Genomic DNA, 15,392 nt, shown 5'->3' on the forward strand with positions numbered 1-15,392 from the left:
TCACCACTGTACACAGGTTCCAGTTCTTAATCACCGAGTGACTCACAGATATGAAAGGAATGCAATCCACATCATAAAAATTCATACATAGCATTGTAAGTACAGAAAATCAACAGACTTCAGAAACACAATAGGACAAGCAGAATGCAATTTGCACTATTGAAACAAACACAATGTTGCTGATCTACATGGCGGCTGGTGCAGAGAAGAACACGGCATGTCTGATCTTGCGGTTAATGTGGCAGAGAAATTAGCTACACTTCCTTTGTTCTAGGGAAACAAACGCGGCAACTGTAATGCCACTCCTAAAACAGGGGGCACAAGGACCAGCAAAATACATGTTTACATACAAAAGTGAGAGTGCAATACTGGCAAGGATTAAAGGAAAACTCCAGACAAAATAGAAAAATGCTGTAGAGCACCAATTCACCCCGCTCCTTTTCTGGGAACACCTTGTATTCACTTGTATGCATTCCAGAGAAGCTATTCCCAAACACACCCGGCTGAGGGCTAAGGTAAGTAATGCAAATATATATATATTTTTTTTTAACCAGGGTTTACACCCACTTTAAGTGACACCCTTTATTGGCTAACTTAAAGTGTTACTAAACCCAGGAGGCTCCATTTTTCACCTTAACCGATTCAGCCCCGGAAGACTTGGCTGCTGAATGATGAGACCATTTTTTGCGATTCGGCACTGCGTCGCTTTACCTGACAAGTGCGCAGTCGTGCGGCGCTGCACCCAAACAAAATTGACTTTTTTTCCCACAAATAGAGCTTTCTTTTGATGGTATTTGATTGCCTCTGCGGATTTTATTTTTTGGGCTATAAACAAAAGAGTGAAAATGTAGAAAAAAATAAATAAAAACAATATTTCTTACTTTTTGCTATCCCGATTTTTTTAAAAGAAAGCAATTTTTTTTCTCAGTTTAGGCCGATATGCATTCTTCTACATATTTTTGGTAGTAAAAACCGCAATAAGCATATATTGATTGGTTTGTGCAAAAGTTACAGCATCTACAAAATAGGGGGTTAGATTTATAGCATTTTTATTATTATTATTTTTTTTTTTACTAGTAATGGCGGCGATCTGTGATTTTTATCAGACCTGCGACATTATGGCGGACACATCGGACACTTTTGACACATTTTTGGAATGGCATTTATACAGCGATCAGTGCTATAAAAATGCACTGATTACACTTGGTGGGCAATCAAGGGGTTAACACTAGGGGGCAATCAAGGGGTTAACACTAGGGGGCAATCAAGGGGTTAACACTAGGGGGCAATCAAGGGGTTAACACTAGGGGGCAATCAAGGGGTTAACCGTGTTCCCTCTCTGTGTTCTATCTGAAGGGGGGAGGGGACTGTCTAGGGGAGATGACAGATCGCTGTTCATATTTCGTATGAACAGACGATCAGTCTCTTCTCCCTTCAGAGAACCGGAATCTTTGTGTTTACACACACAGATCCCGGTTCTCGGTGTGTCACGAGCGATCGCGGGAGCCCGGCGTTCATCGCACTCAGCAGTCATCGCGCCCGCCAGGCACTCACTTTGGCAGTGTGGACGAAGAGCGGGCAGGCGTGCGCCCCTTGTGGCCACAGGGCGAAGCAACGTAACATAACGTTGTTTCGCCCAGCCACGCCATTCTGCCGCAGTAAAGCTGAGGCGGCTGGTCGGCAAGTGAGGAATGCATAGAATGCATTAAGGTGAAAAACCTCGAGGGTTTACAACCCCTTTAAAATTTTGTTTTAGATGCAAGCTTTCCAGATGACTTTGCTTCCTTACTAAGGTATAAAGCTATTAGGAATGATCCAAGTAATCCCCAAAAAATTCCATCTTTAAAGTACAACTAAAGGCAAAACATGTTTTTGTTTAGTTTTGGATAGAGAGTAGAGGGGATTAGAACACCTGTCAGGTTTTCATTGCTCTATGTCCCCCCCAATAGAGAGATTCACCTTCTGTATTTGTCATGTTTACCGTAATCACCAAAAGGGTAAGAAAATCCCAAATCTTGGTTTGTCACCATAACAGTAGTAGTAGAGAATAAATCTGCCCATAGGGACACTAGTTCTGGTGACAAGCATTCCATCATTTTGTAGGGATTTTCTTCCACTTGTTTTGGCTTTGAGGCAGGAAGTGAAGGGAAATCTCCCCAATGAGACACAGATGGGGAAAAAAATCTGACAGGGGTTATGACTCTCCCTTACCCTATCCAAAATGGAAAAAAAAAAAAAAGCCTTTGGTTCTACTTAAAAGCGGAGTTCCACCCTAAAGTGGAACTTCCGCTCATTGGATTCCTCCTCCCCTCCAGTGCCACAATTGGCACCTTTCAGGGGGGAGGGGGGTGCAGATACCTGTATAATCCAGGTATCTGCACCCACTTCCGGGAATAGCTAGCCACAGGTAACCCCCCCCCTCCCCTTGGGGTTCTGGGAAACACACAGTTCCCAGAACACAACGGGGATCAGCGAAGACGCGTGGCGCGCTTGCGCAGTAGGGAACCAGGCAGTGAAGCCGCAACGCTTTACTTCCCGATTCCCTGACAGAGGATGGCGGCGGGGGCAGCCATGAGATGAGCGGTTGCTCATCTACTGCCGACATCGCGGGCACCCTGGACAGGTGAGTGCCCATTTATTAAAAGTCAGCAGCTGCAGTATTTGTAGCTGCTGACTTGTAATATATTTTTTTTTTTAAGGTGGCCCTCATCTTTAAGTTAGCCAATAAAGAGAATCAACTGAATGACAACCTCCATACATCCTCAGCATTCGTTTTCTTTCAGGAAGCATATCCACACATCTAACATGTGAGGGGTTGTGTGAAATTTGGCTGTGGATTACATAAAACTCAGACTATGAAAAATTTAGTGCAGCAAATAAAGGAACACTAAAAAAGTTTCTTCTTTTAATCCTGGAAATTCAAAAAAACCCAATCACTTTCTACCTTTAAGTTGTACCGCCTGTCGGGCTTTTATTGTGGTCTGTGCCACCATTAAGGAGATTCACCCTCTCTTGTCCCGTTTGCTATTCTAATTGAAAGTAACGAAAATCCCAAATTTTGTCCCCAGAAAAGTAATAGAGGGGAAATCTTCCAATGGGAACACTAGCACTGGTGACCTGGGGGTCCCCAACGGATTCCCTTAATTTGCAGGGATTTCATTTTACGTCTTGTTTGGCTATAGGACAGGAAGGTAAATCTCCCAAAAAATCTGACAGGGGTTTTAACCCTCTCTTGCTATATCCAAAATAAGGCTCACATTTGAGCTTCTTCATGTCTTCGTCCTTTTTATGTACATTTTTACAGTTACTAGGAAGAAAGGCAAGAAATGATGCAACAAAACATGCATTTTTTTTTTCCTACTGAACTCTAGAAGGACTAAAACACGCAGGACTAAAACACGCAACTCTGCCCTAAAGAAGCTCATGTACTTTTTGTTTGGGTGACAAGCTTCAAACAACACGACACTCAGGTATGAACAAGAAACACTATATATAATGGGAATCTTGATCTGGAGCACTAAAATGCAATAAGAACGCATTTCAAATGGCTCAAGTGTGAACTAGACATAAGAGTAAAGGTACTTTAAAAGACACAGAGCAATCAATTGTAGCTTACTGGAAGTACCTTAGATATACTATATTGTACTATATAAACACACATGAACTTTTATGGCATCCCAGTCATAGTCCGTAGGGTTCTATATTGAGTTGGCCCACCCTTTACAGCTATAACAGCTTCAACTCTTCTGAAGAGGCTGTCCACAAGGTTTAGGAGTGTGTCTATGGGAATGTTTGATCATTCTTCCAGAAGCACATTTGTGCAGTCAGGGACTGATGTGGACGGGAAGGCCTGGCTCACAGTCACCTCTCTAATTCATCCCAAAAGTCTTCCATGGGGTTGAGGTCAGGACTCTGTGCAGGCCAGTCAAGTTACTCCACCCCAAACTCTCTCATTGGACCTTGCTTTGTGCACGGGGCCTTATTTGGTGGAGGGGGGGGGGGGGGTTATGGTGTGGGTTTGTTTTTCAGGGGTTGGTAGATTACGCCCCTTTTCGCAAGTGCCCGCCCCTTTCCGCAAGTGCCCCGCTGCCTGCTGGGAAACACACAGATCCCAGAGGCAGCGGGGACCGTCCTTATTGCGCAGCGCGACTCGCGCATGCGCAGTAGGGAACCGGGAAATGAAGCCGAAAGGCTCCATTTCCTGATTCCCATACCCAAGATGGCGGCGGCAGCACCCGAGTGACGATCTAGAGATCGGCTTCGGGTGCCGACATCGCGGGCGCACTGGACAGGTAAGTGTCACTATTTTAAAAGTCAGCAGCTGCAGTATTTGTAGCTGTTGGCTTAAATAAAAAAAAAAAAAACGCGGAGTCCCGGCGGACTCCCGCTTTAATATAATTGGGGTCTTGGAGCTTATACTAGTCCTAACTTGGTTGAAATCTTTGTGTTGGACTTCTCAGTACCTGTTGTGTATATTCACAATTCTGAGAACAGAAAAGCCCAGGCACAAGTGTAAAAAAACAAAAACAAGGAAAAAAGCAACTACCGTATTTTTCGGACTATAAGGCGCACGTAAAAGCCTAAATTTTCTCCCAAAAACGACCGTGCGCCTTATAGTCCGGTGCGCCTTATATATGACCTGTTGACATCGCTGGAGTTCTTTGTTAACAGTATCTGTCATCTTGACGTAAACCTTCGGACTATAAGGCGCACGTAAAAGCCTAAATTTTCTCCCAAAATCGACCGTGCGCCTTATAGTCCGATGCGCTTTATATATATGGAAATATCCATTTTATCAGCCGGTCGTTGCTAGTGCGCCTTATAATCCGGTGCGCCTTATAGTCCGATGCGCCTTATATATGGAAATATCCATTTTATCAGCCGGTCGTTGCTAGTGCGCCTTATAATCCGGTGCGCCTTATAGTCCGAAAAATACGGTATGTCTATTATTTTTATTGAGTAAGGTAGATACTATAAGCCAGCATTCCAACCTTTACCCTGCCTAGATTAAGAACATACTTTAATTAGAACATAAACTATAGACACATTATAACTTACGTATTTCAGTTGTTAGCCAGGTAAATATGGGAGCGCTGGCATACTCACCTAGATAGAGTGCAGTCATAACAGCCACCCATCTCTTTATTGGCCAAGGAAGCTCCTATATTGAAGTTGGAATTAAAAATGACTACCGCCATTCACAACAGTTTCGCTATTGGAAGGGTTTGTAAAATGTTCCCTCTTACAAGACAGGTACTAAGCAGTCCGTACACAGTGCTGAGAATTATTGTGAAACTAGCCAGTGAATGACGCATTAAAAACAGACTGACTGATTGCTTCAAAGTGGTTATGTAATAAGACCAGAGTAATAACCTGGATCAGGAAGTTTTGAAATACCTATAAATACTGCCAATAAAAACAACCTAAGTAAACCTGTGCATCATTCCCAAAATCTACCAGAGAGCAAACAGGAAATGATTCTTCAAGTAAATATTCCACGTAAACACAAGAGTATGGGTAAGCCAAGCAGTGCCACTCCAAGCCTCCACTGTACAACCTCTGGGCTCAGCTTCCACACTAGGTGCCAACCCAACAAAGAGCAAGGCCTACTTCAGGCTGACAATCAGCTGGAGGTCCCCCTCCTCTGTCACCTTTTTTCTCTTGATGTCAGGAAAACTGGCCAGAAGTGCAGATAGCAGAGGAACGGAGCAGCAGACAGAAATTACACTTAGTGCTCTGGACTGAGAGAAGTACACACTATAGAGGGATATTCTTTGATATTTCATGTCTGAGGTTTACAACCACTACTACAGTTGAAGAGCAGGGTAGGGAATCCCCTGCCTGACCTGAGCGTCATCGGCTTGGAATTGTGTTTGAAAGAAAGTATGATTAGGGCTTTTGGCATAGTATGGTGATCTGGTACACCTATTTATCGGCAAGATGAAAACCCTGAGCTGTGTACCCTTTGTATAGTTCCATAGTGAAATAAGTCAGAAGTCTGCGCTGTGCAATGTCCTTTTTCTCTGGTGTAACCACTTCAGCCCTGGCCTATAGTCATATGATGCCCACAGATGAGATCTCCCATCCTGGGTGGGCATCATATGACGTCCTCTGATTCCCAGACGCCTAGGGGGCACGCGCGCGGCATCGCTCTGGACCCAGTGCACGTGCCCGGCAGCCGCGATGTCCTCTGGGCACCCGCGATTGCCCGGGAACACACCAGGACCGTGGATCTGTGTATGTAAACACACAGATCCACGTCCTGTCAGTGGAGAGGAGACAGATGATGTGTTCCCAGTACAGAGGAACACCGATCGGTCTCTTCCCCTTGTGAGTCTCCTCCCCCCACAGTTATAATCACTCCCATAGGGAACATATTAACCCCTGTAGCGCCCGCTGGTGTTAACCCCTTCCCTGACAGTCACATTTACACAGTAATCAGTGCAATTTTATAGCACCTATCGCTGTGTAAATGTGAATGGTCCCAAAAATGTGTCAAAAGTGTCCGATGTGTCCGCCATAATGTCGCAGTCACAAAAAAAAATAAAAAAAAAAAAATCGCAGATCGCCGCCATTACTAATAAAAAATAAATAAATAAAAAAGCCATAAATCTATCCCCTATTTTGTAGATGCTATAACTTTTGCGCAAACCAATCAATAATCGTTAATTGCAATTTTTTTTTACAAAAAATATGTAGAAGAATACGTATCGGTCTAAACTGAGGAAAAAAATTGTTTTTTTTTAAAAAAAAATTATATTTATTATAGCAAAAAGTAAAAAATAGTGGGTTTTTTTACAAAATTGACGCTTTTTCTGTTTATAGCGCAAAAAATAAAAACCGGAGAGGTGATCAAATACCACCAAAATAAAGCTCTACTTGTGGGAAAAAAAGGACGTCAATTTTGTTTGGGTGCAATGTCGCACGACCGCGCAATTGTCAGTTAAAGCGAAGCAGTGCCAAATCACAAGTGCTCTGGTAAGGAAGGGGGTAAAATCCTCCGGGGCTGCAGTGGTTAAGTGCCACTTATGAGAGTCGGGTTAATTTTAAATTTTCACAGGAGTTAGCCCTTCTGAAGCATTACGCATTCACATGTCACCAGTGGCCGACCATACAAACCATCAATAATGGGTGGGATGGCATCACAGAGGAAGAAAAATGGGATGAAACGGGATGCATGGTTGAGAAGAAGACAAACTGCCCCAGATCCAATGTTGGTATTCAAGACTTTAAAGCAGAGGTCTCAAACTGGCAGCCCTTCAGCTGTTACAAAACTACAAGTCCCATCATGCCTCTGCCTGTGGGAAATTATGCTTGTAACTGTCAGCCTTGCAATGTCTCATGGGACTTGTAGTTTGGCAGCAGCTGGAGGGCCACCAGTTTGAGACCCCTGCTTTAAAGGCACCTTGATAACCAAGTGGCATGCAAATGCGAATCGTTATAAAGCTGAACTGCCTCAAAATACATCTGGAAAAACCCTGTGTACAGTCCCATTTAGGGTTAGGTGAAAGAATATTAGACTATTCAAATAATCCAAATGTTTGTGGACACCTGATCATCACACCTATATGAGCTTGTTGGATATCCCTTTCCAAAATCCAAAACCACGGGCATTAAACATGGAGCTGGCAGCTATAGACATCTCTACAGGCTTTCCACAAGATTTTCTATGATGAGATGTGCCCATCCAGTAATTGAGCATTTGTGAGATCTGGCACTATTGTCTTTATTTTAGCAATCAGTGGTACAACACACAACCTAAGAGGTTAGCTCTGAAGCCCGGGTTCAATTCCTACCAGGGCAATGGGGTTTGTATGCTCCCCCTGTGTAAGTGTTGATTTCTTCCATACATGCATGAATGCATCAGTAGGGTCTTGGGTTCAAATCCAGACCAAGACACTATCTGCATGGAGTTTGCATGTTTTCCTTCGGGTACTCTGCTTTCCTCCCACATGCTGGTAGGTTATATCGGCTTCTATCCAAATTGGCCCTAATGTGTTTGTATGTTTGTGAGATAGGGACCTTAGATTGTAAGATTCTTGAGGGCAGGGACCAATTTATTTTATTTATTTCAGGTACTTATATAGCGATATCAATTTACGCAGCGCTTTACATATACATTGCACATTCAAATCAGTCCCTACCCTCAAGGAGCTTATACTCTATAGCGCCTACAATTTACACAGTGCTTTACATATACACCCACCAGCCATTGTATTAGGTACACCTGTTCAATTGCTTGGTAACACAAATTGCTAATCAGCCAATCACATGGCAGCAACTCTAGACGTGGTGAAGGTGACTTTCTGAAGTCCAAACCGAGCATCAGAGTGGGGAAGAATAGGGATTTAAGCAACTTTGAATGTGGCATGGTTGTTGGTGCCAGGCGGGCTGGTCTGAGCATTTCCTAAACTGCTGATTTACTGGGAATTTCACACAAACATCTCTCGGGTTTACAGAGAATGGTCCAAAAAAGAGAAAATATCCAGTGAGCGGAGGTTGTATGGAGGAAAAGACCTTGTTGATGTCAGAGGAGAATGGACAGACTGGTTCAAGATGACAGTAAGACCACAGTAACTCAAATAACCACTCAATGCAAACAAGGTATGTAGAATACCATCTCTGAATGCACAACACATCAAACCTTGAAGCAGATGGGCTACAGCAGCAAAAGACCACACCGGGAGTCACTCCTGTCAGCTAAGAACAGGAAATTGAGGCTACAATTCGCACAGGCTCACCAAAATAGGACAATAGAAGATTGGAAAAACATTGCCTGGTCTGAGGAGTCTCAAATTAAGCTGCGACATTCAGATGGTCGGGTCAGAATTTGGCAAAAAAAATAAAAAATGAAGGCATGGATCCATCCTGCCTTGTATCAATGGTTCAGGCTGGTGATGGTGTAATGGTGTGGGGGATATTTTCTTGGCACACTTTGGGCCTCTTAGTACCAATTTATCATCGTTTAAACACCACGGCCTACCTGAGTATTGTTGCTGACCATGTCCATCCCTTTATGACTACAGTGTCCCCATCTTCTGATGGCTTCTTCCAGCAGGATAATGCACCATGTCACAAAGCTCCAATCATCTCACCACTGGACAATGAGGTCACTGGACTCCAATGGTCTCCACACTCACCACATCTCATCCAATAGAGCACCTTTGAGATGTGGTGGAAAGGGAGATTCGCTTCATGGATGTGCAGCCGACAAATCTGCAGCAACTGTGTGATGTTACTATGTCACTATGGACCAAAATATCTGATGAAGGTTTCCAACACCTTGTAGAATCTCTGCCATGAAGAATGAAGGCAGCTCTGAAGGCAAAAGGGGTCCAACCCGGTACTAGCAAGCAGGACCCTGGGCAAAAATTTTCTTGGCCCCCCCCCCCATGTAATTTCACTCTCCACCTGCTCTGAGACATACAATAAATAGCAGCTAGATTTGAAATCCATTTACTGTATCAGATCAGGCAGCAATTGCGATTGGTTGCCAGCGGTTACAGCATATAATTATTGCTTACTGACTGGTTGCTTTAGCTTACATCACACAATATGGCTCACTGATTAGTTGCTAGAGGTTACAGCAAATGATTTCTGCTTTTTATTTGGTTGCTAGAGATTACTGGAAAGGAATACTGCTCACTGATTACAGATTACATATTAATGCTGCTGGCCACAGCTATTTACTTATGAACGGTGCTGCTATTTACATATGAATGCCGGTTATTTACATGTAAACACCGGGTCTGCAGGTGAGTCATCTGTACACAACAATAGGGCAGAGCTGGGCAGCATTAGTACCAGCACTTTACACAGATATCTGGACACAGCACAGGACTAAAATTTCAAAGGACAAGGGAATTTAAACTGGGATAGTTGGCAAGTATGAGGCAGCTGCTTTGGGCCCCACAACAATGACAGGGCCCAGGGCAGCTGCCCCTTTTGCCCTGCCTTAAAGACGGCCCTGCTAGCAAGGTGTACCTAATAAAGTGTCTGGTTAGTGTATATTATTATTATTATTATAAAGGGTTTATATAGCAGCAACAGTTTGCACATGGCACTTTACAACATGAGGGCAGACAGTACAGCTACTATACAATTTCATACAGGAGGAATTAGAGGGCCCTGCTCATTAGAGCTTACAATCACACATACAGTACTAGGGTCAATTAACACAGGAGCCAAATTAACCACCGATCTTTCTGAGATTTAATGTTTACAAGTTAAAAACATTTTTTTTTGCTAGAAAATGACTTCGAACCCCCAAACATTATAAATATATTTTTTTCTAACACCTTAGAGAATAAAATGGCGGTCATTGCAATACTTTCTGTCACACTGTAGCGGTCTTACAAGCTCACTATTTTTGGAAAAAATACACTTTTTCGAATTAAAAAATAAGACACCAATAAAGTTATCCCAATTTTTTTTATATTGTGAAAGATAATGTTATGCCGAGTAAATTGATACCCAACATGTCACGCTTCAAAATTGCGGCCGCTCGTGGTATGGCGACAAACTTTTACCCTTAAAAATCTCCATACGCAACGTTTAAAAAATTCTACAGGTTGCATGTTTTGCGTTACAGAGGAGGTCTGGGACTAGAATTATTGATCTCGCTCTACCAATCGCGGCGATACCTCACATGTGTGGTTTGAACACCATTTTGATATGTGGGCGCTACTCACGTATGTGTTCGCTTCTACACGCGAGCTCGGTGGGACGGGTCGAGTTAAAAATTTTTTTTTATTTTACTATTAATTTTTACACTGTTACACTTTAAGAAAAAAAAAAAAATGGTGTCACTTTTATTCCTATTACAAGGAATGTAAACATCCCTTGTAATAGAAAAAAAGCATGACAGGACCTCTTATATATGAGATCCGGGGTTAAAAAGACCAAAAATCTCATATTTACACTATAATGTAATAAAAAAAGAAATAAATAAAAAACAAATTGTCATTTGAAAAAAAAAAAGGCCCTTTAAAAGCTATGCCCGGAAGTGACGTTTTGACGTTGCTTCCGCCCTGCAATGGTATGGCCCCTCCTGCCGCCGGAAAAAAAAGTGACCTTTAGGCGAATCTGCCGCAAAGACCACTGTAATCCGAAACTGGACTGCCGGCTGAAGAAGAGGATACCGAGGTTATGGCAGCTAGCTGCTGCCATAACAATGATATTCCTCTTCAAAGTGAGGATGTATATATCGGTGTGCGGCGGTCTGGAAGTGGTTGTACCTATAGTTACTGTAAATGACGGCCGTCCGTCATTTCTTTAGAAGTAGGTGCCGTGACAGACGGCTCCCATCCATGGGAGTGACATCACGTGACTCTGGCCAGTCAAACAGCCAAAGTCCACAGCCCCAGAAGGAAGACTTGGAAAGATGGATGCGGCCTCCAGCTGGGATGACAAGGGCTTCCTTTGCAGGCAAGTGTAACATAATGTGCTAGTATGCAATGCTTACTAGCACATTATGCCTTTACTTTACAGGTAAGAAAAAAAAAAACAGCATTTACTTCCTCTTTAATCTAGCAGCATGTCTATGGCGTGTGGGAGGAAACTGGAGTACTTAGAGGAAACCCACGCAGGCACAAGGAGAACATGCAAACTCCAGGCAGGTAATGTCTTGGTTGGGATTTAAACCAACGACCTGAGTGCTGCCAGGCAGACGTGCTAACGACTAAGCCCCTGTGCTGCCTATTGTGAACGATTGGTATGTAAAGCACTGCATAAATTGCTGGTTCTTTATAAATACCTGTGATAAAAATAAATAGTATTTACACTGAGATTTTAATTAGTAACTTTATGTAGCAAATATAAGGGCAATGTTTAAATAGATACACGTCTGACATGCCCCTTTGATTGTAAGCTCCTTGAAGGCAGGGACTGGTGTGAACGAATACTAAATGTAAAGCGTTTCATAAATTATTGGTGCTATAAAAATACCTATAAGAAGTCAATTAAAATATACCTGCGCTTCTTCACGAATGTTACACAGACATTGCATTGTAAGCTCCTATGTGTATGTCAGGGACTTTCGCTTTTCCCCTGTAAAGCTTAGCGGAATAAGCCGGTACTATATAAATCATGACCATTAAATAAATGCATTGATTAGCATTAAAAGATGAATGGATGATCATTTTTGATCCAAATCCTTTGTACTTAAAAGCATTTAAGCCTTACGTTGCCAATTTATTTCCATACACTAGGTGAATTTGCATTTAACAACACAGTAAACCAACTGTGTATACATTGTTAACAAGGCAGAACAGTACATAGAAAGTAACAGAAAGCTCTTCTCTGTGATCCAATACTAGAGGAAAGGATAGAAAAGCTATATAGAATATGGTGGAGGCATGGTTAGCTCAAATATATAGATAAAGATCTATCTGTCTCTATATCTCTCCATCCCTCCCTCTATCCCTCTCTCTCCCCCCCATCCCTTCCCCATCCCTCTCTCTCTCCCCACCCCTCTCTCTCCATCCCTCTCTCTCTTCCTCTTCCCATCCCTCTCCCTCTTCCCACCCCTCTCCCTCTCCCCCCATCCCTCTCCCTCTCCCCATCCCCCTCTCCTCTCCTTCTCCCTCTCCCCATCCCTCTCTCTCCCTCTCCCTCTCCCCATCCCTCTCTCTCCCTCTCCCTATCCCTCTCTCTCCCTCCCCCCATCCCTCTCTCTCCCTCCCCCCCATCCCTCTCCCTCCCTCTCCCCATCCCTCTCTCCCTCCCTCTCCCCATCCCTCTCTCCCTCCCTCTCCCCATCCCTCTCTCTCTCCCTCTCCCCATCCCTCTCTCTCTCCCCCTCTCCCCACCCCCCTCTCTCCCCCAGCTCTCTCCCTCCCCCTCTCCCCAGCTCTCCCTCCCTCCCTCCCCAGCTCTCTCCCTCCCTCCCCAGCTCTCTCCCTCCCTCCCCATCTCTCTCCCTCCCCCTCTCCCCAGCTCTCTCCCTCCCTCCCCATCTCTCTCTCCCCATCTCTCTCTCCCTCCCACCCCATCTCTCTCCCTCCCACCCCATCTCTCTCTCCCCAGCTCTCTCCCTCCCACCCCATCTCTCTCTCCCCCTCCCCAGCTCTCTCCCTCCCACCCCATCTCTCTCTCCCCCTCCCCAGCTCTCTCCCTCCCACCCCATCTCTCTCCCTCCCACCCCATCTCTCTCTCCCCCTCCCCATCTCTCTCCCCCTCCCCATCTCTCTCCCCCTCCCCATCTCTCCCTCCCCCTCTCCCCAGCTCTCTCCCTCCCCCTCTCCCCAGCTCTCTCCCTCCCTCCCCATCTCTCTCTCCCCATCTCTCTCTCCCTCCCACCCCATCTCTCTCTCCCCCTCCCCAGCTCTCTCCCCCTCCCCATCTCTCTCCCTCCCACCCCATCTCTCTCCCTCCCACCCCATCTCTCTCCCTCCCACCCCATCTCTCTCCCTCCCACCCCATCTCTCTCCCTCCCACCCCATCTCTCTCCCCCTCCCCATCTCTCTCCCTCCCACCCCATCTCTCTCTCCCCCTCCCCAGCTCTCTCCCTCCCACCCCATCTCTCTCTCCCCCTCCCCAGCTCTCTCCCTCCCACCCCATCTCTCTCTCCCCCTCCCCATCTCTCTCTCCCCCTCCCCATCTCTCTCCCTCCCACCCCATCTCTCTCCCTCCCACCCCATCTCTCTCCCTCCCACCCCATCTCTCTCTCCCTCCCACCCCATCTCTCTCCCTCCCACCCCATCTCTCTCCCTCCCACCCCATCTCTCTCTCCCCCTCCCCAGCTCTCTCCCTCCCACCCCATCTCTCTCTCCCCCTCCCCAGCTCTCTCCCTCCCACCCCATCTCTCTCCCTCCCACCCCATCGCTCTCCCTCCCACCCCATCTCTCTCTCCCCCACCCCATCTCTCTCCCTCCCACCCCATTTCTCTCTCCCCCTCCCCAGCTCTCTCCCTCCCACCCCATCTCTCTCTCCCCCTCCCCAGCTCTCTCCCTCCCACCCCATCTCTCTCTCCCCCTCCCCAGCTCTCTCCCTCCCACCCCATCTCTCTCTCCCCCTCCCCATCTCTCTCCCCCTCCCCATCTCTCTCTCCCCCTCCCCATCTCTCTCTCCCCCTCCCCATCTCTCTCCCCCCCTCCCCATCTCTCTCTCCCCCTCCCCATCTCTCTCTCCCCCTCCCCATCTCTCTCTCCCCCTCCCCATCTCTCTCTCCCCCTCCCCCTCTTCCCAGCTCTCTCTCTCTCCCCAGCTCTCTCCCCATCTCCCCCTCTCTCTCTGTCCCTCCCCATCTCTCTCTCTATAGATATATCCATCTCTCTCTCTCTCTATAGATATATCCATTTCTCTCTAGATCTATATATATATGCCTCTCTCTCTCTATCTATATCTATCCATATATGGATCTATCCATCAATAGATTATTATTATTATACAGGGTTTAAAAGTCGCCAACAGTTTGTGCAGCGCTTTACAACATGAGAGCAGACAGTAGTTACACTACAAATCATTACAGAAGGGATCAGAAGGGCCCTGCTCATTAGAGCTTACAGTCTAGAAGATAGATATATATATATATATCTCTACATATATATGTGTGTATAGAGATATATAGATATCTATATATAGAAAATGAAGGACACACACTATATGGGGTTGTCACATAGATGGTATATAGCAGGGTACATTTAAGGGCTCTACAGATCCCAGAGGACCGGCTGTCACTATAGGATCCATGGAGAAGTGAGTGAAACACAGACATGGAGGTAATAAGTAAGCAGAACATATACAGCACAAGTTCACAGGAACCTAGCAGGCAGCGAATGAGCACAAACACAAATGCATTAAATATTAACAGAGGCGAGACTCACCTGTGCGCTGCGACCTTGACAATCCCCCAGATGAGCGGCGAACGAGTCAGGTCTAGCCCGGTACATGATTTCATTTACCTCGTGGCAACCTGAGTGGATTCTACCAATTTAACCCTCGCCTCCCCCGGTCACGACGAGACGCAAGAGAGGTCCTCATTGTGAGAAAGGACGGCTTGTCTCGTTCTAGCCCCCCCACCACCAACCCTCTTTTTTTCAGATAACAAAGGAGATAATGGAGTGTGCCGATGAGGTGGCTGCTAGGACACAGTGTACGCTCCTGAAGGTCCTGTTCTGCCGTCGGCTGACAGTGCGGACGCCACCGGGCCTTAGCAGACCCCAGGCACACACAATGTTAAGGTTACGACGACAAGGGAACAAGTGTCCCAAAATAGTTGCAGCTTGTCGGGAAAAGCATAGCTGTGCACTGCCATGGCAACCAGATCTTCCAAAAAAAAGTGGAAAAAATAGGAACCACCTACATATCAGACGTGGTTACTGTGCAATCTTCCATTCATTAGGCATGCAGTTTTTTTTTTTTTGAGCTGTAAGATGTATGAGCTGCTACAG

The 15,392-nt window shown here is 45.6% G+C and overlaps 1 protein-coding gene across 24 annotated transcripts in view; it reads right to left on the reverse strand.

Annotated features, from left to right (window-relative positions):
- The window catches only part of NEDD4L (NEDD4 like E3 ubiquitin protein ligase), a 585,723-nt gene that overhangs the window by 164,516 nt on the left and 405,815 nt on the right, over window positions 1-15,392 (reverse strand). The window contains exon 1 of one of the 24 annotated variants that reach the window (XM_077462943.1): window positions 14,826-14,999. The exons of 22 other annotated variants lie outside the window; for them this stretch is intronic. In XM_077462943.1, coding sequence (XP_077319069.1) covers window positions 14,826-14,891 — 66 coding nt within the window. In that variant the 5' untranslated portion in view covers window positions 14,892-14,999. Of the gene's footprint in view, window positions 1-5,106; window positions 5,240-14,825; window positions 15,000-15,392 lie in introns of those variants that run through there. One more of the 24 variants, XM_077462947.1, reaches the window with a different exon arrangement.

This window comes from Lithobates pipiens, unplaced genomic scaffold (genome assembly GCF_037356315.1).
Source record: "Lithobates pipiens isolate NorthernLeopardFrog02 unplaced genomic scaffold, aLitPip1_a1.2 Scaffold_3, whole genome shotgun sequence".
Classification (NCBI taxonomy): Eukaryota; Metazoa; Chordata; class Amphibia; order Anura; family Ranidae; genus Lithobates; species Lithobates pipiens.